Source organism: Triplophysa dalaica, chromosome 8, assembly GCF_015846415.1.
Source record: "Triplophysa dalaica isolate WHDGS20190420 chromosome 8, ASM1584641v1, whole genome shotgun sequence".
NCBI classification, from domain to species: Eukaryota; Metazoa; Chordata; class Actinopteri; order Cypriniformes; family Nemacheilidae; genus Triplophysa; species Triplophysa dalaica.
The window spans coordinates 10,619,726-10,643,011 of record NC_079549.1 but is presented as its reverse complement, the minus strand read 5'-3'; the positions used below and the strand labels follow the sequence as shown (position 1 = coordinate 10,643,011).

At 38.3% G+C, this 23,286-nt stretch overlaps 1 protein-coding gene across 1 annotated transcript; it reads left to right on the top strand.

Moving 5' to 3' along the window:
• tbx15 (T-box transcription factor 15) lies at positions 1 to 17,962 on the top strand. The gene is made up of 8 exons (XM_056755184.1): positions 1 to 473; positions 4,401 to 4,605; positions 6,349 to 6,450; positions 9,679 to 9,850; positions 12,055 to 12,222; positions 12,440 to 12,504; positions 13,681 to 13,778; positions 16,142 to 17,962. The coding sequence occupies exons 1-8, from the start codon at positions 272 to 274 to the stop codon at positions 16,975 to 16,977; spliced, it is 1,848 nt and encodes a 615-aa protein (XP_056611162.1). The 5' UTR covers positions 1 to 271; the 3' UTR covers positions 16,978 to 17,962.
• The last annotated feature ends 5,324 nt before the right edge of the window (positions 17,963 to 23,286 follow it).

Here is a 23,286-nt window from a genome sequence, read left to right as displayed (position 1 = left end):
AGCTGGACGGAGCCGCAAAACATCGACATATATATATATAGGCTATAAGTAAATCTTCCTCACGGTCAAGGTATTGAGCCAAAGAGTCTTTGCTTGGAATGGGTGCTTATATTTTCGAGCCTTTAAAAGGCAAACAGTAGCTTTAAATTTGGATTACCGTCGTCCCCGGACAGCAAAATCAACCCTTTAGAAACATTTTGCGCGTGTGGTGATCCTGCGCTTGCCGGAAGGAGAGTTTTATTTGTCCTACGTTGGATTTGCAGTGGGAGAGATGAGTGACAGGAGGCGATCGGCCGCCGCGCTGAGTTCACGAGCTCACGCCTTTTCGGTAGAAGCGCTGATCGGGACGAACAAGAAGCGGAAGCTCCGGGGTTGGGAAGAAAAGGAACTGGAGCTGTCTATGGAGAGCCTCGCGAGCAACGAACAATTGGGAGACAGCGAGGACCCTGCCAATTGTCTGGATATCGATCCGGGTTAGTGCGTGATGACACATAGCCATGCACCCCTTTAATGTCTCGTGTAACTGCAATTTTGACACCCTTTACAAACTAACGTGTTGTTCTGGAATATGATTCGTATGTGATTCCACCGTGTAGCCTTAGCACAGGCCTGCAAATGTTGATCCGAACATCACTTTTAATTCTTTGAAGTTTTTAACCATTATTTACAGACTATTGTTTTTTTCTATTTAAATTATTTTGCTTAAAACAGAGATATTATGATGCTCTAAATTCACACTATTTCAAAGCCCTGTTTTTTTTAACCTAAAACCATAATTATTTATAATGCTGATATATGAAAAATATCTACAATGTCCCACCTGTAAAAATGCAGAGTTAAGTATGAACAATTGGTGACTATAAAAAGCTAGTTGTTGACATTGTTTCGTGCTTTAATCCACGAGAGGCCTGCAATTTTGTTAATGGTTAATTGGACAAACAGACTTTACATTAAAAATTTATTGGAAGCATCACAATACACTTTAATATTATTTACTGTAGATGTCTCCATATCGTCTCATATTGTAATTGCTCTTGTGAGTTCACTATAACAGGCACTTATGGACACAATTGTGTGTGTGCGCGTGTGTGTGTTTCTCGATTTCATCGCTGTAGTTCAACTGTTGCAACGTTAGTCATCACTTCATTAGTCTCGCTTAAGAACCATTTGCCATTAGTCAGACCATTAAATTGCGCACAACAGGCCGCTGACTGACCATTTTTATACATTTTGTATATGCTTTAGACGCCGGTGTAAAAATATGACTACAACCTAGAAAAACAAAATAGTATGCATGACAGATGAAGGTAAATTAAGCCAGTGTCAAATATATAATAGCGTATTTTCAGGAGGAGCATCAAAAACTGCAGGTGAGTAGTCTAACGCCTTTTCATACTTTTTAAATAAATCTACTTATACTTAATTCACACTTCCCACCTGTAGGCCTAACCTTTCATTTGTAACTTCTAGGGTTTTAAAATAGGCCTACCGAGTTTAGAACGAAAAGCAACGTTACGATGTGCTCTATGATGTTTTTTCAATTAGAGTATTATGCGATTATGTGTTCCGGGACAAAATGTCACAGTAGGCCTGTATTACGCACATTCTTTCATTATGTTCTGTTATAAAACAAACTGACGAAACCACAAACACATAAGGTGACATGTCAAAGTTATGTTTTACACTTAAAACGCATTGGTAAACGTTGCGCAAATATTTATGTGTTTGTTACATTCTATAAAAAAAAGATATGAACCTTTAAGTAAAAGTAAGAATGTTTTATTTTATTTTTGTTATTTTTTAAGAATAACAAAATGTCCTTAAAGAAGAATAGAATATTTATTGCGACACCACCGGGTTGGTACAACGGTGCAACCATGGGAATTATAAATTAAGCACAATCATAAATTATTTAAGATAAAATAAGTGGCAATGTCAGGTTAGCTAGTGGCGGTATTTTATGTTCTCTTTTCGCATACAGGATAAGTGACTTTTTAATATAATTACAAACAGACACGATCGACTATTTCTATATTTGAGTCTCCATTTCTCTGCAATTCCTTGAGCAATGCGTTTGCTAAAAATTACATAAACAATTTCGGATAATGTTCAAACCTTCAAATTCACAACCTCAAGCGCTTTCAGGAGACTGATGACTTCAAGCACGAGCATAGATTGCGGACTGACAGCTGACCCCTTATTTATTTTAATGTTATTAGTGTTTTCATTTATGAACGGCTATAATTTTAGAAGTTAGAATTAATTAACTTGATCGATGTGGCTTGGATTTTGTTACAGATTTCCATCTGACTAATCCCTTTCAATGCTCTTTTATTAATTTTATATTTGCGTTCATTATCTTTTAAGACATTATTGTGATCAGTCGTTTGCTTGCTGATTAGTTCCACTTTTTCCAAATATCACACAATATATTTTAGAATTATTGACAGCACGTACAATTAAATATAACGAGTTTGCTGAGAAAAGGGGTGCTTTTCTTAGCCTAAAATAAATGTCGAGTGACATTTACTTTCATAAATGATGCATTAAAACTTAAACAAACCTTGATTCATGATGCCGTTTGACTTCTCAGTCCACGGACTAACTATTTAAAAAATAATTATGGATATGATAAATATGAAATTCTTCAATAAATAATTTTGTATATTTCCGTAAAGCTCCCTTATGTTGTTTTTTATTTAGCTTGCACAATTCACAAAGAGACGAAGTTAAAACGAAAGACGACAGATGTGTATATTTAAATGGATTCTTAATCTTTATTTGTATTACCTCCCTTTACATGAGACTGAATGAAGTCCAGCAGGAAACAGGTGGTTTTGTTCCTGGTGGATTGGGTTACACTGCAATTTCATGCTTAGTGGGTCGTCTGTACCCAAAGAAATAATTAGGTAATTCTCAACCAAATCAAACTCTGTACATGAGAGTTACAGAATTTTTTTATGTGAAGATGATATTTTGCAATATTCCACGTTGTTTTAGCATCAGGCCCAATTTGAATACTACAATCAAAATATATCAATAAATTCCTTTAAATAAAGCAGATTTTTTGTCCTTTATAACCACATAGATGGCAAGACTAATTCATGTGTTTAAGAATTCTGGACTAAGTAAACTAAAACTTGTTTGAAGATCCCAAGATTGTTTTTATTATTCCCAGAGTAATCATTTGTTGTGTGTTGCTGTCCAATTTGAGGGAAATATCAGCCGCTTTCTCCGTTTGCGTTATAGCGAAAGCTATACTTTTCCTTATGCTCCATGTAACTTTGGCACAGGGCACAAAGATAGACAGACTTAATGACAACAGCTCTTAAACGACAACACACTGACAAGTTTAAATGGAGTCGACAGCCATCTTTCTGAGATGCATGGCTGAGAGAACGTGTGATAGGGTTAGTTGCTTTAATTATGCTGATAGAATATCTCAAGAAGATGCTGAAAGTCTGGCTCTGTCATGCTAAGGCTTTAGGGCTTCATAGCTTTTCTCCACTGTCCTCAGAGGGTTCTGGTGTGCTGTGCACATCGTGCTGGTGGTTTGGCCCAGGCTTCTGGCCCTGTCTTTCTGCAGCTTCATGGTTACACATTTGCATGACGTGTACAGCCATAACAACCCTACGAAATGGCCTTTGTAAGTTTTATGGTGACCTGAAGAATAATGTGTAGATAAAACAAAAATAAAATATTACAACTTTTATTTTTAACTATCGTACTTACATTTAGTCTTTTAAAGTTTGTCAATGTGCTGCATAGTAATAATATTAAAGCATCTTGTTTACCTTATTGCAGGGTGATACAAAATATCGCTGGTTTTAAGTTGCTTTTTGCGCTTTTTATTTGTTTGCTGTTCCAAAGGCGCATACATATTAGCTCGTTTAAGATAAACTGGGTTTTGGATGTGTTTTGAAAATGTAATAATTTTTTAGTTTTATTCAATGAATACTTTTTGAGTATAACTAACTGATATGATAAGTTCTTTGTAATTTCTCCCTAACAATGGTTAACTTATTTTACGAAATCAGCAAAAACGAAAGTGTGAAGAATGTTTATGCTCTTAATATCAGCCCGTTCTTTCACATAAATTCTTCACGATCTACTTTCTAATCGTTCTAGGACTTTTTTATTTTTGGTGTCCATCCGTTCTATGCATAGGTATTGCTGGAAGTCATGTTAGTGAGTTGGTTGACGGATTCGGAAACTTTATTTATTTTGCTTTATTTTTCCTTAAACATTTAAGGCCCCATCCATGATTGTTTAAACAAATCCTAGTCGGTCTCCTTTACTGCTGCAGGTGATTTGGTGCTAGCGCTCAATATTGTCAACATGCCTCTCGAGGCCTCGTCTCTGCTGTTGGCGTTTATAATGATTTTATATACTCTTTGTAGATTCGGAGGCCAGCCCTGGTTCTGACGGCGAGGGTCTGGCAGAGAGGACGTCCTGCTCGTTCGGCTCCCCGCCGGACCTGACCCCTGCCTGCGATCCTTCACCCTCAGTCTCTATGGAGGAGATCCAGGTGGAGCTGCAGTGCGCTGATCTGTGGAAACGCTTCCATGACATTGGCACAGAAATGATCATCACAAAGGCAGGAAGGTGAGCCCTTCTGAAATGTAAAACAAAGCAATTCTACGAGAACGAGAAGCGGCGTGTAAAACATGTTGTAACAACATTTAATGCGCTTAAACATATTTTTTCTTTGCTTTACTGGCATATTGCGGAAAAGAAATGGTCACATGATGGAAATGTAAAAATTGTGTACAACTATCCCCAATTAATTAGCGACTTCTCATAGTTTTTTTTAAATAAAGTATAAAAATGTTAAACTCAACTATAGTTTAAAACTAAATTAAAATTGTACGCATGTAATTTGAAAACCAATCTGATTACATTAAATAACATATGGCCTACAAAAGTATCAGGTAGCTTTATTATAATACCCTATAATAATATTTTTATTTTGAGGTATTATAATTAGCCTACTGTTATTATTATTTAGAAATGTGTTTTTCTGATTGTATACCTAAAAAATACCCATACATGCGTACGCACATCACACTTTCTCTTTTTCTGGGACACGCATAAAGTATAAAGTATGAACCTTTGTTTCTCAGGACGACGTTGTTGCGCACTGGGACTAACATGAAAACACTGTTTTTGGGGGCGCTAATGTGTTACATATGGGGGCGGGGGTACCTAATCGCAAACCACAGCCTGCATGATGAGCTACGGTGGGGCTATTCATCTTACCCACTCTTATAACGTCACGCGTATCAACACAACACCAACTGTTTCTAATTAATTTGTTTGAAATAAGTTTTCGTTCCTTTGCTCTTATGGGCGCAAATTACTGCCCAAAACGAGCATATAACTCGGTTAATATAACAAATTAAACCCCGAAGTCCGTCTATTCGTTTTAAACACTTACATTTTTTTAAATAGTTGTTAAACAAATCCTTTTAATTGTTTCCCGTATTAACGGAAAATTAAGCTTTTTCCCTGCATTGCAATGAGTGTTCTATTTAATACAGAAATAATAATTTGCATTTAGCATTGATTTGTAATGGCGTTTTTTTTAAACAAAAAAAAAATGTATTAGAGAAGATATAGGCTACATTTACATTTAAGCAAACATTTTCGGGAAATTTGTTTTTATAATTTCCAGTGTCTTGAAGCTTTATTAAGACAAAATTGCTATATTGCTGTGAATTAACATTCTCGTACTTGCATCAATAGACCCTTTCTTCTGATTTTCAGACTTGTGCTATAAATTCTGCGGGTTGAAATCGGGTTGAAGAAAATATTTTGTATCTTTTATCCAAGAACATAATTGGGGCATAAACTTTAAACAACGTTTTCGGCTAGTCGTTTGTGTTAATTTAAGTCACAAGTAGGCTATAATTTCTTTCTCTCGTTTTAGACTCCATCAATAGTTGTGTGTTTTGTGTCCCTGCTAATAATATTGATATGATGTAGAAAGAGTTTTTTTCTCTCATTAACAGAACGATTTATGATGTTTAAATGAGGACCGAAATAACACAAATAAGTGGCTTTTGAAGTTTAAAATAAGCAATTAGGCCAAAATGTCTTACACAGCAGTCTAATATGTTAAATATTTTTATTGTATTCATTTAGTTTGTGTCTGATCCATTTATCTGTCAGAGTTTGAATGATGTACTGATTAAAACCCATATTGGTTAGTCTGGTTAATCGCTTCTGCATTTTCATTTAACTCTCTATTACCATTTTGACAATATTATTTGACTGGATTTCTACTGTCACTGTTTAATTGTAATTGCAATTTATGTATTAATAATAATTACACCTGTTCCATTTCAGGAGAATGTTTCCTGCTATGAGAGTTAAAATCATAGGACTGGACCCGCATCAGCAGTATTACATTGCCATGGACATTGTACCTGTGGACAACAAAAGATACAGGTAAGCATAGCTCAAGACACTGTAGCACATTTAGCCATAAACAAGAAAACTGCCCCCTCCTGAAATGGGACAGGAGATCAACATGTATAAGAGATACTGATGTCGGCCCTGACAGAGTTGCCATATCAGCATTTAAGGTGGTGTTGTGTGTCCCTGTGATTGTGCTCTCACCATGACAACTTTCCACCACACATGCTTACAGACAAGCATTACAAGCATAATGCAACTAAACCCTGCATGTACAGTTTGCAAAAGTGCACTTGACATCTCAATATTTACTTTTGCTTTGTGTCTTTAAAAGTTTGTTGCTGCTGTTAATTTATTTCTAATTTCTGAATTGACCTTTTTCGTGCTAAACAAATTTTGATATTAAATATGTTTTAGTAAATGTTAAAATGTTAATGATTAACATGTTACAGGTCTTCATCATTCAAAAGCATCAGATTTTGTTTGTATAACTATTTGAATAGCGTTTTTGCTTTAGTCTCACACACTGCTTGTTGGGATAAGAACTGAAAAGGTTTGACATCTGAACCCTGTTTCAGTGGATTAGGGGTAAAGCGAGAGGGATATTTTGGTCATTAGTCATACAACAGTGCATTACATTAACATAAAATAATTTGTTATTCAACACTTTCTGCCTGTTACAAATAACACTGCGATTACCAACCTTTTCTTGTATATTTTTCAGTAATAGGATAAATAGAAATCAACTTTATAATGTTTTCTATTTTTAAAAACACCCTGCTGGTTTTGTTGCACATTCATTACATTGTGAAAATTGACAACACAACAATCGTCAAGTTCAATGATATTTAGATTAATGTATGCATTTACTGAAATAAAACCACAGTCATCCAATGACTGGTCTTGAAGAGAGCCATTTAGTGTCCCCAAATATCATAGAGGATTTTAGAAGCCAAAAGATCTTGTAAAATTAAATAGGATTTTCTTCCTGGCTGGGGAATTTACCACAAGGCTTTGCAAACGGAGCAGAGAGCTGTCACTGGAATGCCTCATATGTCTCGCGGGCTCGGGTCTGGAAACGTAGCCTTTATTGGAATTTACTCACTTTACTTAGGCGCACTGCCCTTTTCAATGGACGTAGAGTTTATACTAGACTTGTTAAAACTTTCTTTACATGTTACTTTACTTTACTCTTTAATGTGACCATTTAGTTTGGGTTATACTTAAAAGAAGAAATAGGAAAATGCAAAGCAGCCCAGAATTTTAAATATCTGTTGCAGTCTCTCTCTCTCCCTCTCTCTCTCTCTCTCTCTCTCTCTCTCTCTCTCTCTCTCTCTCTCTCTCTCTCTCTCTCTCTCTCTCTCTCTATCTCTCTCTCTCTCGTTCTCTCTCTCTCTCTCTCTCTCTCTCTCTCTCTCTCTCTCTCTCTCTCTCTATCTATCTCTCTCTCTCTCTCTCTCTCTCTCTCTTTCTTCTTTCTTTCTTTCTTTCTTTCTTTCTTTCTTTCTTTCTTCCTTTCCTTCCTTCCTTCTTTCTTTCTTTCTTTCTTTCTATCTCTCTTATTAATGTTTTCACAAATATCCCGTCTGCATGTACTGTATGTCTCCTCATTCTCTTTTCTTTGTCCAGCTGTCCACTTCATACATGCTTGAGCTGTCTCCCATTCCATACGCACATACATTATTACATAGACACACATGGAGCAAACACTTCATGTACATACAGATTGCACACGGAAGGGTAGAGTAACTGATACTTACTCTGTCATTAACTTACCCAGTATGATTTGGTCAATTTACTGCTGTGTTATAGTGTGTATGTGAGACTAATAAAAATACCGAAACACCTGCACTGTCAAATCATTTAATTTTTGGTAGCATACCTTATTTGTGTGCATTTATTTTAAATAGACTCAAACAACTTGCAAACCTTATGCTATGGTTACATCATGACAGGACATTTTTTAATGATTATTCTTAAAATAAAGCTGACAACTGCTTTTCCACTTATTACAGCTAGACTTTATGTCGCTTTGCATTTCTGCTTTGTATAAATGCATGTAAATACTCTTGCATGTGTACAGTGTGCTGATGTATAAATATCGATAGACTCTAAGGGGGAGTCGCTCAACCATCTGTCTGAAAAGGTGTCATGTAAAGTTGGATCTTTATTGATCGTGCTAGTACCAGATGGCAGATTTATGAAAGATGAAAGAGGGCTAATCAAATTTCCAGTCCTTTTTGGGCTTGGGTTTCCCTCTTCTTTAACACTTTCCCTGCTACACAGAGCATAACTCTAAACAGCGCTCAAAACAGGAAATTACAAAAACGCCTGGCACTCGATGTGCATGTGTTTGCGGGCAAAGGAAAGTAAATGCGAGCAAGTGATAGGGTTTGTGCGTGTTACAGCACAAGCTTTTGTACAGATATCTTGTTAAATGACTTATCTATTCAACATTAGATCAAAGAAATGAATGCCTATGTGTGTGCGTGTATGCATGTGGGCTGCCGTGGTTTGCTCTGGGAGAGAATAAAACAGACATGGATGATGTTTAATGCTGCCAAACAAAAGCAGTCAAATATAAGTTTAGTCCATGTTTGATGAATGATGACTTTGGCAGAAGTGGTGCAGCTAAGCTCTCTCAAAACTGAGCGTATGGCCAGAACTAAAGGCATCCAGCTGTGCCTCGGGCAGGCAGCTGGGGGAATGCCCTGCAAACATTTTAGAAGTACCCAAATACTCAGTTATCAAATCAGCATTAGTGGCAGTATAATGCTTTCCATTTGTTGTGCTTTCAGCTTCTAACTTAGTGACATCTCGTACATGCGATTGAATTAGGAGTGAACTAATGGAGACAGACAGCGTTGTTATTGTAGGCAGTCTAGTCTTTTCAATATTTAATGTGGTTTGTTTATTTAGTCTTTGAAATAGTTTGTGTTCCTTTAGATTTTCTCCATTAAGAGTGTGACTCTGGTAGGCCATGCCAAGTCTGCAGTTAATAGTTAATAGGATCAAAATTTGTACTTTGTTTTCAGATCTTGTGAATCTTATACATTTAGGGCCTTTCTGTGATTTAAATGAGTTTGTGCTGTACGACTTCATGCGCAGTAAAATACACATTTGTTAATAAAGTGCAAAAACGTAATTTAAAGTATATTTTCCTTAATTCAGGGTTGAATAGGATATCAATATATTAGGGTTAATTTGTACAGACTATGGACTACAAAAAAGATGGTTGAATCAATGTGTCCATTTTTACAGATATGTGTATCACAGCTCAAAGTGGATGGTTGCTGGTAATGCGGATTCCCCAGTGCCTCCCAGGGTCTATATCCATCCGGATTCGCTGGCTTCAGGAGACACCTGGATGAGACAGGTGGTCAGCTTTGACAAACTCAAACTCACAAACAATGAGCTGGATGATCAAGGCCATGTGAGTGAAAACATTTTAACATCCTCAAATCCTCCATTGCAATCTGTACATATAAAACAATTCACCTAAACATTCACCTAAACACGCTACTACAAAAAATATCCATGAGACAGCACGTACACCTGCTATTCCAGACACCTCCACATCATAGGATTTATAACACACACACAAGTTGATGGATGATGACCCAATAGACTACCCCCAAGACATCTGTATATTCTCTCAAGTAAGAAAACCATTACTCAGTGTATTCTACGAAGGACTGGAAGAACTGGAAAAAAGAAAGTTTTTAATGTACTTGACTGATATTCCCCATGTGTCTGAGCACAACTGTGGAAAACAAATGGAGCATGAGCACATGGTATTGTTTGGAAGTGTATTTATGATTTTTCCCCCAACATACGTAATGTACTCGAGTATGTCATCCCGATCTTTTCGATCATTTTTAGGTCCAAACAATTAACCTCATGTAGTGAAGGACAAATTCTGATGCGTCTTTTTTTTACATTGTATTATTCAGTGTTGAAGTTTGACTTGTGCCTGTGGTGAAAAAGAGAGAGAATGTGTGCACTAGAATGATTTTATTCTTGAGGCATCAGATAACACTCCCACATCCCCAACGCGTTTTGCACGGTTGTCATGGTTATGTATTGTTGCATCGACAGTGGCTTTGAAAAATGGGGTGATACGTCCAGCTCTATCCGAAATAATGAGACCCACAAGAAAAATGTACTTAATTCCCTCAGTATAGTTTAAAAGGCTCAAGATGGTGCTTGCTCCTTCCAGGAATGTTATTCATTATGTGCCGCATTTGTTAGATTAATGTTGAGAATTTTTTTAAATGATACTAAGCTAATAGTTTCAAGTGTGGAAAACCTGCTCTAAATGGGGATGAAAATTTGGCTTCGGCATAGAAGTGATATAAAGGTTTTTCTCGAAGAGGAACAGTTGGATTATTTTGATCGTATCACTGTCCTTTTTCATTTGTCCATCTACATACAGTATGACCAGTAGAACAGTGCTTTCGGTAATGAATGCGCATTGCATTCCTTGCCATAATGGAGACATACTGTGTGTCAGCATTTTAGATGCAGATTTGGTGTGAGCTGCCCGAGGCCAAGATTGCTGCCGCGCTGCCATCTTCTCTGCATATGCGGCTGTTTTCACTTGAATCACTGATGTTATCGCTCGAGTATTCTGACAAATGTAATTACATATGGGTGTTAGAACTGCAGCAGGCTGGTGTTTTTTCAGGAAGAAGAGAGGGAACTTTTCATACGCCACAACCTCGTAAAAAGAGACTTTATTTTTTGTTCGCCTTGAGGGCGAGCGAGGGCCGGAATTGAAGTTAACCCTGGAACGCCCTGTGTGGGACCTTGGCTTCATAAAATATATCAACTTTACGTCCCTCCTCCTGACAAAGAATAGCTACATTTGTCATTGTTAATATATTACGGTATTGCTCATGTTGAAAAAAAGATGTGAAAAAATTATGTTTCTATTTCGGTATTAAATATATATATTCTTTATATAAAAATGAAATATAAAAAATAGTATTGACTTTTGAATTCTGATTTTACTTAACATACTTGCCCTTCCTCGGTCAGACATTGCCTGCAAATTTTCTTGTTGGCAGATTTTAACTCAGAACATGTTCCTGATCCCAATCATCTAATATCTGTGGGGTTACAGCAATGTGGCTTTGAACACTTCCTCTGTGTTGAGCTGGTGTTGTCTGGCCTTGGGCATCACCGGGGTCTCCTGGGCCATGCATTTGGGTCGAGTAGAAATGGGGGGAACTGGAATATTAAATTTACTGTCATCAAGCTGTTTTGGAAAGGCCCCTCTTCTCCTGCTTGACCTCCTTGGTTGCTGCAGACCCTGGAGACGCACACTGACACTGGAAGTAATTAGAAACAGGCCGATGGCCAGAGGGAAAACTGCAGCCTCCACGCTTTGACGCCAACACAGTGATGTGAGATACTCACCCCGGCCTGATTCATATCTCATAAACATGTGTACACACTGTGATACAACATGTTCTCATATACGACCTATGTGGCTACAGGCACAGGAACGTGCAGCTTTCGTTTTCACAGCCTTATTATACCACAGACCTGTAATACATACGGCAGGAGGCGCATAAATGCACTTTTTGTAAATGCGCCAGAGTAGGTGATGAATATGACTCTGTTTATTTCTAGATCATTCTGCACTCCATGCACAAATATCAACCCCGTGTCCATGTGATCCGAAAGGACTTCAGCAGTGAGCTTTCTCCAACCAAACCTGTTCCCACCGGGGAGGGTGTGAAGACTTTCAGCTTTCCAGAGACCGTCTTTACCACAGTTACCGCCTACCAGAACCAACAGGTCCATTAATGACAGTCAGTGTGAACCACTGTAAAACCTAGACAAAACTCAATTTTAGTAGTTAAAAAATATGAAAATATGAAAAAGATATGTGCCTTGTTCATTTAAATATCAATTTTTTATTTAGTTTTGTTTGTTTGTTTTGTTATTATACATATAAGGTCTAGATCTAAATAATACTGAAATTGTCTTTTTATGGGTCTTTTCTCCATAACAGATCACCCGTCTAAAGATCGACCGCAACCCATTTGCCAAAGGTTTCCGGGACTCTGGAAGAAACAGGTAGATTTTCAGGAAATTTTACCCTTCTCTCTATAGTCCGTGCTGCGTGTGCAAATACACACATATCTCAGCGACAGCCTTTCATATTGAAATCAACCCCAGGAGAACCCTTCTATAATCCCACATCCCGCTACATTAAAATCACTCCCTCATCCGGCTGCCAAGAAAACTCTGTTGATCCGTGATAAAGCGATCTGATTGAGGGACGGCGTAAAGAAAAATCTTTCTAATTCTCGCTTTTTTCAAAGTCCCTTCCACCCTCTTCTGTCTTTATTTCCATCTTTCCTCCGCTCTTTATTGCTCCTTCTCTGAGACCGTGAGTCAGAACGGTCATACACTGAAAGTCTGAGACAGGCCCTCAGCACATGAAAGCACGCTTCCATCTGGAGAGTATTATCGCCACAGATATTTGAGACATCTTTTTTCATTTTTCAAACAATACACCGCCTGATTTATGGACTAGCGTTAGTTTTTCATTGCAGAAACATTGAGATGAAAAGATTATTCAGGAGTAAGATATATGTAGCGAGAAAGCGCTCTTGCCCTCACATACACATATATCCTTATTTAACTAATGCTGCAAAAATATAAAGACTTTATTGTTTAATAAACCTGTTGATCCATCACAAAGTAGCCACAGTTCCATTTTTGCAATATATCCCCCTCGTTCCAGTTTACAAACCGCAAATTAAGTTGCAATGTTGACTTTAGATGATCGGTGGAATCAATTACACTCGACCAAGACATAAATCAATAATTTAATGTAAATCACAATCAGTCTTGTTAGCCACATATTACTTTATAGAAAGGAATTTTGTGACAAATTCAATCTCGTAGTATGCACCTCAAGTCAGTGCTTAAATCATTACCGTGTCTCACTAATGAGCAAGAAGGAGTGGAGGAGAAATACTGCCTCTTAAGCCACACGGCAAGGCCCGGCGCACGAGTAGAGAGGAGTAAATCACACAGGAAGGGGAGGCATGTACAGAACAGAGATGAAACATCACCCAGATTTATGTTCACACAGTAAAAACCTGGCTCCTTTTTACAGGCTCTGGTTTCCTCCGACTCCCCCCCTCCTCTCTCCCTCCCTCTACCGTTGTCTCGAGTGCGTAATCTGAAATTCTCACCTGCTTTCTCTCCCTTTTCACAATTCTGCCGTCTTTCTCTGTGCAGGACCGGATTGGAGGCTATCATGGAGACGTATGCGTTTTGGAGGCCCCCTGTGAGGACATTGACGTTTGAGGACTTCACCAACATGCAGAAGCAGCAAGGTGTGTATGCAGTGAAGGGTCCAAGTGACAAATATCCAAATTATGTCATTATTCACCCTGCATGTCATTGGAAATATGTCCTAGACTCTTTTCTCTTGACACAAAAGAAGGTATTTTTGAGAAATGTGTCCAAACAATGGAAGTCAATGGGGGCCGATGTTGTTTGGTTACCAACATACTTCAAAATATCTTCTTTTGTGTTCTGCAGAAGAAAGAAAGTCATACAAGTTAGGAATAATATGAGAGTGAGTAAATTATGATCCCCCAGTTCCAGCCCTGCAAATATTGTATGTTATCCAAACAACATAGTTCAAGCAACATAGCACACTGATCTTTTAACATGCTTTCTTGAATAACAAAGGCCTGGGTTATTAAATATTGCTTCATCGATCATAAAAGGTTTCCGGTTGATCACAATAGTGACATAACATTGACTCACTAGCCTGTAGGGAGCTCTACTATGGGTGGGACAAGCTTTATAAGTTTGGGTTTTGGTGTCAAGGAATATTTGTATAGATGCTTGTCAAATGTTGTTTCTCAGGCCCTTAAATTTAAAAAAAACACCCGTTTTGAATCCATTTCTAGCACCCTTTCTACACCGGAAGTGAGTTGTGCATCAAAACCAAATCCATTCTATTATAACTAATAAATCTGTCGACATTGGAGTCTCATCGCTACTTGTTCATATAGGCAGCTGTAACATTTTGAATATTATTACAGATAATTAAAATATATAAATAATGAGTTTCCATTAATAATACAGTTTGCAACTTGTCATCGGTCACAGGTCGAAAGGGCATCACACTTATTTGATCACAGAACACTTGTTCATCAGGCTCAGATGCATAGATCATATTATGGTCAAGATGATCAAATGTTGATGTAACTATTTTTTCCCGTCCTGGGTTCATCATCATAAGGTCAGAGTAATGTGAGCAAGTTATTTTGTCTGAGTGGACATCTGTTTGTCATCACAAACTCCTCGAACAGATTAAATGTTAATTAAAGTTCTTGCACGTCTGACACAACTTTGCGTCCCGTCCTTGCACCAAAACTTGCAACCGAGCTGTCGAAATACACTTGTGGGTAAATCGTCAATGGGCGGGGTCACACGGACCAAAACAAAAATAGACATTCCGGCAAGGAAACCACACATTTCAGCATGGAAAAACTGGCAATAGCGTTGTAAGTGGACAAACCAATATATGAACTTAGGATGTTTCCTAAATTTCTACGAAAATATAAAGGTAGGCTATTGTTTTGATTTAATACAGTAAAATTATTACATACTGCTCCTTTAATATCAAAGCACACTTGAAGCTTCTCTCATGCCAGCCCAACAACGGGGGAAAACGGGACATCACTGCGAGGACTCCTTTACCTCAGCCAACAGAACAGAAACACGACGAGCCGACCAGAACTCTGTATTAGCTGATGTACTATCGAAGGCATATGGGGTTGGTCTAAACCTCAGCCATGAGAGTTCAGACTTATTTAGAAGTCCATAGTTTCTGTCCCATTTCGATCCATAGACCAGACCAAATTTTTGAAACAACAAACTGAGTGCTGGCCAATTTCTCATTAATAGCTAAATAAGTGATTGATATGCTATAGCTATTACTCAGTTCCAAAAGTTTGACTTATTCGCTGTGCATCTCTGCCAATTGCGTTTTTCTTCTATGAACATATGCCCAAAGGCTGGGGTTTATACTGAGAGAAAAAGGCCAGCTCAGTGTTCTGTTGACCAGACATGCGTGCTTTCAAACTCAAGCCACATTTGCCGCAGTGTCCCTAAGATGGCTGCAGCCAGTTAGCTGACATAAAAAACTAAGGAAACTAGAACAAAGAAACTGAACATTCAGACTATTATAACAATGAGATTATGTGAAAAGTGGAGCTCTATTAGGACTGCTTTGCGCTTCCCAACCAAGTCACAGTTTAAGAAATATTTGAATTGGTTTTAGAATGCTGGAAAACAAAGCTGTCATTTTCAAACTGACCCAACAAACACCAACAGAGTTGGTCCCTGATCAAGCAAAACCCAACTGTTGGAATTTAGCATTTGTTGTCATTTAGACCTAATATCTCGACTTAAGGGTTAATATGTAGCCAAACTTGAACGGTCCTCTCTTTTGAAAAGATGCCGTGGTCGCCCTAAGGAGCCATCGAGACTGCTCGTCGTCCGCAGAATGAAATAAGAGAAACGCTGTCAGTGTGATTGTTGGACAGCGTTTGGGTTTTTAGACCTCTCTCTCTCTCTCTCACTGTTCTCTTCTTGTGTGTGTATTCACTTATTCTTCATGCATAGATGTGTGTCGTCAGGGTTTGAATGTTTCTAAATGTTCGCTGTCTGTATTTTTCAGGCGGGAGTACTGGCACCTCTCCCACTACCTCCAGCACGGGCACTCCGTCTCCTTCTGGTGCGACACACCTTCTCTCCCCCTCTTGCTCTCCTCCTACTTTCCATCTGGCCCCCAACACCTTCAATGTGGGCTGCAGGGAGAGCCAGTTGTGTAACTTAGGCTTGTCTGAGTACCCAGCTTGCGCCAGAAGCAACATGGCCGCCCTGCAGGGCTACGGAGGGCTGGCCGACGGTTCCTACGGGCGCCTCCAGACAGCAGGAGGCCCTGTAGCCTCGGGCCAGGCCTCAGATTCCTTCTTGCCCCAGAGGACTTCTTCTCTTATCGCTGCAGGGATGCAGGGTGGGGCGCACGCCTCGCTGGCCGCTGGAAACAGCAGTGGAGGCAGCGGCGGGGGTAAGATGGATGCATATGGAAGTCAGCTGGCCTCTTTTCCAGCGTCGCAACTGCAGTACGTAATGCAAGCAGGGGCAAACTCCGCCTCCGGGTCGTCGGCTCCGTCAGGCACCTCCCCTTCCTCCGCCCACATGTTCACTGGGAGCCATCATCACGTGCAGCAGAGCACATACAACGCTTTTTCCCTTCACAATCCTTACAACCTGTACGGATACAACTTCCCAGCCTCGCCGCGCCTGGCATCCAGCCCAGAGAAGCCTCAGGGTGGGTTGCTGTGCTCCTCCTCAACGGCCGGAGCATTCGCTGAACGCCAGTACCTGTCCAACAGCAGCATGGACAGTATGCACATGATCGGCAACCACACCGGCAGCCAACAGGGGGCCAGCAGCTGTGACGGACGCCAGTATGGCTCCTCCACTCAGATGTCCATGCACATGGTTTGAAACAGTCGAAAAACAAAACAAACCAAAAACAGATTAAAACACAGACATCTGCTGCAGGTCTTTTTCTAAGCTTTTCATTATTCGAAATGAAATACGAAATGCGCTGCTGGTGACGCCAGCTATTTTAATGTGGTGTTGGTATATGAAAGACTTATCATCTCATTACACAAATACCTTACTGACAAAGAAACTGAGTGAAAGTTTCTTACATACTGGTAAATGCAATACAATGGATATACAAGCTACAATGACCTTGCAAACTTGACTGTCTCTCTTGCCGACTGGCTAACCTCAACAACGTGCAAAACTGAATGAAATTTAGAGGATGTTCTTGATGGATTCTATTGAGAATTCCTATCTGGTGCAATAATGAGCACAATAACACAGCCTCATACAGGACTCTGAATGAGAGACATCCACAAAACTGTGAGCTAATACATCCAGTCTGGATTCATTTTTTGTTGTTGATAAGTGGTAAAATGTGATGTAAGAGGTCATGATATGATGTTGGGAAACTGAACAAGATGGGTCTACAGATATACTGTAAGTAAAATGGACATGGCTTGACTGTATCCTGAGAGGATTACCTTCATAAACATATAAGCAATAGTAAATGCACGCAGAGGTTTGAAATTGTTGTGTGGATGAAACCAATAGAAAGACAAAGTAACTAAGGTATATGCTTTTGAGTGTTGTAGATGAATATATTTAAATGCTAAGCAACGATACAATTATATGGCCAGTTTATGGTGAAATTAAAACAGTGTGGGGGAAAAATGAACAAATACTGTTTCAGGCTTTGAAGACTGTAAATACCAGTGCCAAGCACATGAAGTTCATTGAATAAACATAATAAGTCGTCTGTATGCTTGTTGAAAAATCTTGTTTTGTTGTTTGATGGGTCTTAAATCATAAAATCACAGATATGGATGACAACAAGATACAGTTTAAGAATATATAAATTTAGTAATAAATTAAAATTTTGTTTATCTATATACATGATCTCATACAGAGAGCGAAACATTTTAAATAAAGTCTGTATCACCACAATCTGAAAAGCGACACTACGATTTCTTTTCCTTACAAAAATAAGTTTCCTATTTTGTGTGATTCATGGAATTCAATCAAACCCATCACCCTCTCCGGTTGCAACACTCTTATGCATATTTATTCCCCATCTATTAAAACCAAGGGGTTGACTAAAGAGACAGAAAATGATTATCTGAAAATCCATATGTGCCAAAACAAATGTTAAAACAAAAAGTTATCCTGCTGTTTCTCTTTGATACAAAGAAGAAAGAGATGACCATGTGGATCAAATTCATCCATCACAATGCAGTGATGCATATAAATTCACCACCTGTTTAATGCGACTGAGAGATGAGGGAAGAGAGGAATATGTTTTATGGGGGTAATTCTTACATTTCTGGGTTAATTTTTTCTTCTCCTAATAGATTTACAATATGTATTTATGATTGTCTCATGTCTCTGGATTGACCCTCATTATCCAGCAACGGGCCTCAGTGATTTAAAAGCATAATCAGCATCCATTACACAGATGTCTTCAGAAGTGAGTAATTTTCTCTCCTGCTCTCTGTTCCTCTTTATTTTTCTTTTTTCTTCAAATCATTTCCCATCATGTGCTCAGTTCCAGCCATGAAATATCATATCTGAATTATCATCAGAAAGTAAACGGGGTAGAGGACCGTGGAGACGTCTCCATGTATTGGAAACACCTGTTTTCCAAGTGCAGATCTAGTAATGACTGGATGTACAGACGAATAACTATGATTTCATAATTTGGCACATCTTCCTCTATCTGGACATCAATTCCAATAACTATTCGCTTTTATTTGTCTGATTCTTTGAAACAGCGCTTTGGCAAAATATCAGGTCACCACCAAAGCTTTTCTACGTTCAAAACAGAAAGGCAAATATATGTATAAATGTTCATCTGGATGTCCTAACAAAGATTTAGGATGAGCTTGTTTACCTGATTCTGTTCATCATGATGTAAGAATATTTAATTTGCTTTATAATGCTCAAAGATTTGATGAACAGTTGATGTGAAATGAAACATATCTCATTATTTATAAATAATGACCTCATGGTAGTCCAATCCCCACCTGCTGTCAATCTCCAAGTCTGTTAATTGGGAATTTGACAGTGTGTTTTTTCACAACTCAAACAGCTGGTTTGAAGAATGGCTATGTAAGATAGTCTGATAAGATTTCTTGGAAACTATTGCCCTCTTGTGTTTCTCCTTTATGTATTGTACCTTCATTGAGTCTATCATCTGCCATAATGGTCTAATTACCTTTATATCTAAATTTCATTTTATCTTTCCAACACAAATATGTCATTTTTACTCATGAATATGTGATGTATGTTTTTTGTGATATTCAAGTACAAACAAGTATCACAACCAAAACACATTTATAACATGCATTCACGAGGAAGGACGGCAGTGCTTGAAACTCACTTTTATTTAAAATGCTGTACTGTTTTCTCTAAAAACGAAGGTATAAGTTACAATAAGTATGTACATATGTTAAAAAAAAACATGCCGTTCTAAAGGAAATGCGTGAATTTTTCTTTTTGAGGGAGGAAAAGAGATGTTTGAGATACCAACACCCTTTCAAAGCAAGTGATTCTGATGAAACGATAAGTCCAGATGGAAAAAGCTGAGCCCAGAGCCAGGCCTCTTTTTCCTGTGGTTCAGTACCTGCAGAGTACAGAGACGCCCCACCGAGCCGCTTCCTCCTCTAATGAGAGAAGTCCGCCCTAGCCTGGTTCCATGGATCCAACTAGTGACCCTGCTGAACCTGTCACTGAATCAGACATGTCAAAACCAGGTGTAAACTATGAAGGTTTTTAGCGTAGAAGGGTAGGGTGGAGTGTGGCTAGAACCTCAGAATACAGTTGCCAGTCTTGTTATACGTAGACTATCTATATACACTATCTATATACAATTCACAAGCATTTATATGGTTATAAATGTGAGTAACTACTGCAAGCTGTGGTCATTTTATTCATTATGTAGCCACACTTCGCTATGCTCACATCAGGGTTTTTGTTGTTATCCATATGTTGTGCTCGTAACTCGTTTATACTCACATTTAATACGCTTTATGGGTTGAAGATTGAAAAGTTTATAAATAAATGTCTTGCACTAAACAGCATATTAGTGACTTCATATTTGCACTCAATTATATAAATAAGTGATATATTTCTTTGAATCACATTTGTAAGTTAGTTTTGTCGCTAAATGCGTTTTTTGAAAGAAATTTCTACATGCTTATTCCAGAGACCAAGTTGGCAATACTGGCATCTCAGTGGGGCTCGTCATGTTTTGTTTAATATAAGTTATATTATCATAAATCTCATCACCTTTGACTTTATAGTAACTACATTTATATTTGCTGACACTTTTATCCAAAGTGACCTACAATGCAATCAAGCTAGTATAGACCACTATGCAAGATGTAAACACTAGCAGCTGCAGTTTCGTTTTAATGAAATTAAATAGTACTTAAAAGTGTCTGGTATTTTATATATGCATTTGGCAGACACTTTTATCCAAAGCGACTTACATTGCATTATCCTATACATTTGTTTCTAAGTATGTGCAATACCCTGGGATTGAACCCACAACCTTGGCGTTGTTAATGCCATGCTTCTTTGCGTTTGTGTTGTGTTAAAAATTGAAACAGGAAGTTCTTCTGGACTAGCGTTGGATCAGAGTTGTTTATGGTTTCTGATGTGGTCAACACAGTAATTCTTTTATTAATATGTCTGTGCGAGGGAAACCTGCACTCAAAAAGAGTTCTGTTTAAAACAACACAATCTTTATTATTTCTGGGACAACACAGAAATTATGTTGCCCTTAACTAGATACATCTTTGTGTTATATCTAGAACATTATTTTGGTTTTAACTCAACTTGTTAAAAAATAACATGCTTTTTGAGAGTGTACAGTCTGCACTGTGAATGCAGCACTTTAGCATTTGAGCTACAGGAGCACCTATCAGCAATCAGATTTGTTATCTATGGCTTTTGCAAGTATACAACTAAAGAGTAAATACATGCGAGAGTATCACAAAATGCTTCTTTAAACTGTTATAAAAACATGACAATTTGAAGGTCAGACCTGTAGAGAAACACATTTGGACACGTTGTTCAAATAGACATAAGTAAACTGTGGGAAATAAAATAAAGGCCCTTCAGTAGATATAAAAATAATTCTATAAATTGCTTTTTCTGTGATAATTGTTTCACTAGTACATTTTGTTGAAATCATGTTTCCTGAAATAGTGATTGGCTGGACTTGCTTTAGAGATTAAAACAGTGAGGTCAAATTATTTTTGGTGTAAGTATTGAACTGTAGAATTGTATACCGTTGTATACCGTGACGATAGAGTAAATCTCCATGCTGTAAATAATATAGGCCCATAAAAACACCGATCAGCTTTAGGCACGCTTTCTCAAACTCTATAAACTAATGTACCTCCTCAGTCCTTGACCAGGCCTTTGCGCCCACATTCTGCAGTTTGATTCGGCACGCTCATTATTTTCACAGGACGTTTGTTTAACGGACAGCGCGAAAAGCCATCGCTCAGACCGCTTTAAAACACAAACACTAAGCTAATCCCCCTCCCTCCGACAGTTTAATATTCTGGGAAATATTCTGCCAACACACATGCGGACAATAAATCACCTTTATAATGCTTGTCACATAAAATGTTACTATGACTGCTGGCTTAAGATTGTGTTTGTGGAGTTGGGTCTAACCCTGTGCCATAGCATCCATGTTTCCCGCTCATCAATCTGTGCGTAGAGGCATCTAGATATGTGTTGGGTGCGTGTCTGAATGTAGGTTTAAAGAACAGCCGCTGCATACCTCCCCACCCCTCACCTGGGCCAGTGTGACCACTGCTTTCATGGAAATTTCATGCTGGCCTTTCCAAAAAGCCCCACGGTAATCACCCCTCATAGTGATTACTTGTGTAAAAATGCGTTCTTACATGCTCGCAAAATGCTATCAACACAGCTCCTAATCCATAGTAGCAGGCCTGTTGAAAGCTCTCAGGCAATATTTGTCACACCAGGGCCGCAAGGTTACCCAGAATGCATTGCAACATGATCTAACCGTGAATTGCCTCTATTTCCCCCAATTCAAACGGCCCTTTAGACCTGTTTTTTGGGAGCATGATGACCTCTAAGGGCAACTGGCTTCCTGAATACTAAAGCTCTCATAAGTCCATGAAATGTGTCCAGTTGGTAGAGTGCGTGTGTTCCTGTGCCGGACCGCTCATGTGTCTCTGTAACCGAGGATAGCATGAGTTTAACCCTTTAACATCTCATTCACGGCAGGAGGATGACTGGAATTAGCGAGCAGTTTTTGTTTCAAGGTCTGCTAGGCTTTTCAAGGAAACAATAAAGGTTATAGCAAGATTAGCATCCTTGTGTTAAACACTTGTTCCCTTGATACGGAAAGCAGGTGCTGAAAGGGTGCGGGTGGGGGAGAAGTCATGATAATAGTGTAACATCACAGCTGTTAGATAAACAGAGATAATGTAGATTATTGTTTAGATTTAATAAAAATGAACTATTATAATGAACATTATTTTGCACATTTACCAAATAGTTTTCCTAGCAAAACTCATAAAACAAACACTAGACTGAGAGCCATGGGAGGAAACAGATCTTAATATAGGAATGGCATGAAGTTTAAGTTCATGTGTCCCTCAGCAACTGCAGCCTGGACCTTTTGTTCCATCCTGCATCTCTGTGAGCGGAGCCTCCCTCCTCCCGAGCCCTTCTTCAGACTGAGTAAATCCCCAACACCTGCTGCTTACAATGGAATGCCAAGTTAAATTTACTGCAGTAAGGAAAGACACAGGCTTTTAATTGAAGGCATTTCTTGCTAGAGCTAAACTTCTATTTATTTTTTTATTTTTAGTTTGTGAAGTGTCTATTTTTAACAGAATGCATATGCAACGCTTATGATAGGCTACAATTAATAGCATTTGAGAAATGATTGCAATAATTCGGTTACACTTTACAAGACGGTTTATTAGGTAACATTATGCATTGGCTAACATTAACTAAGAATGAACAATAGCTTTACAGCATTTATCAATCTTAGATCATGTTTATTTCAAAATAAAACACTGTAACTGTTAACATTGAACTATGAACTAACATTAAAAGTTGTATACATTGACTATAGCATTAAGGCTGAAAACTACCTTGGAAGTTCATGTAAGTTAATGCATTTACTAATAACAAAAAATACACTGTTATTGT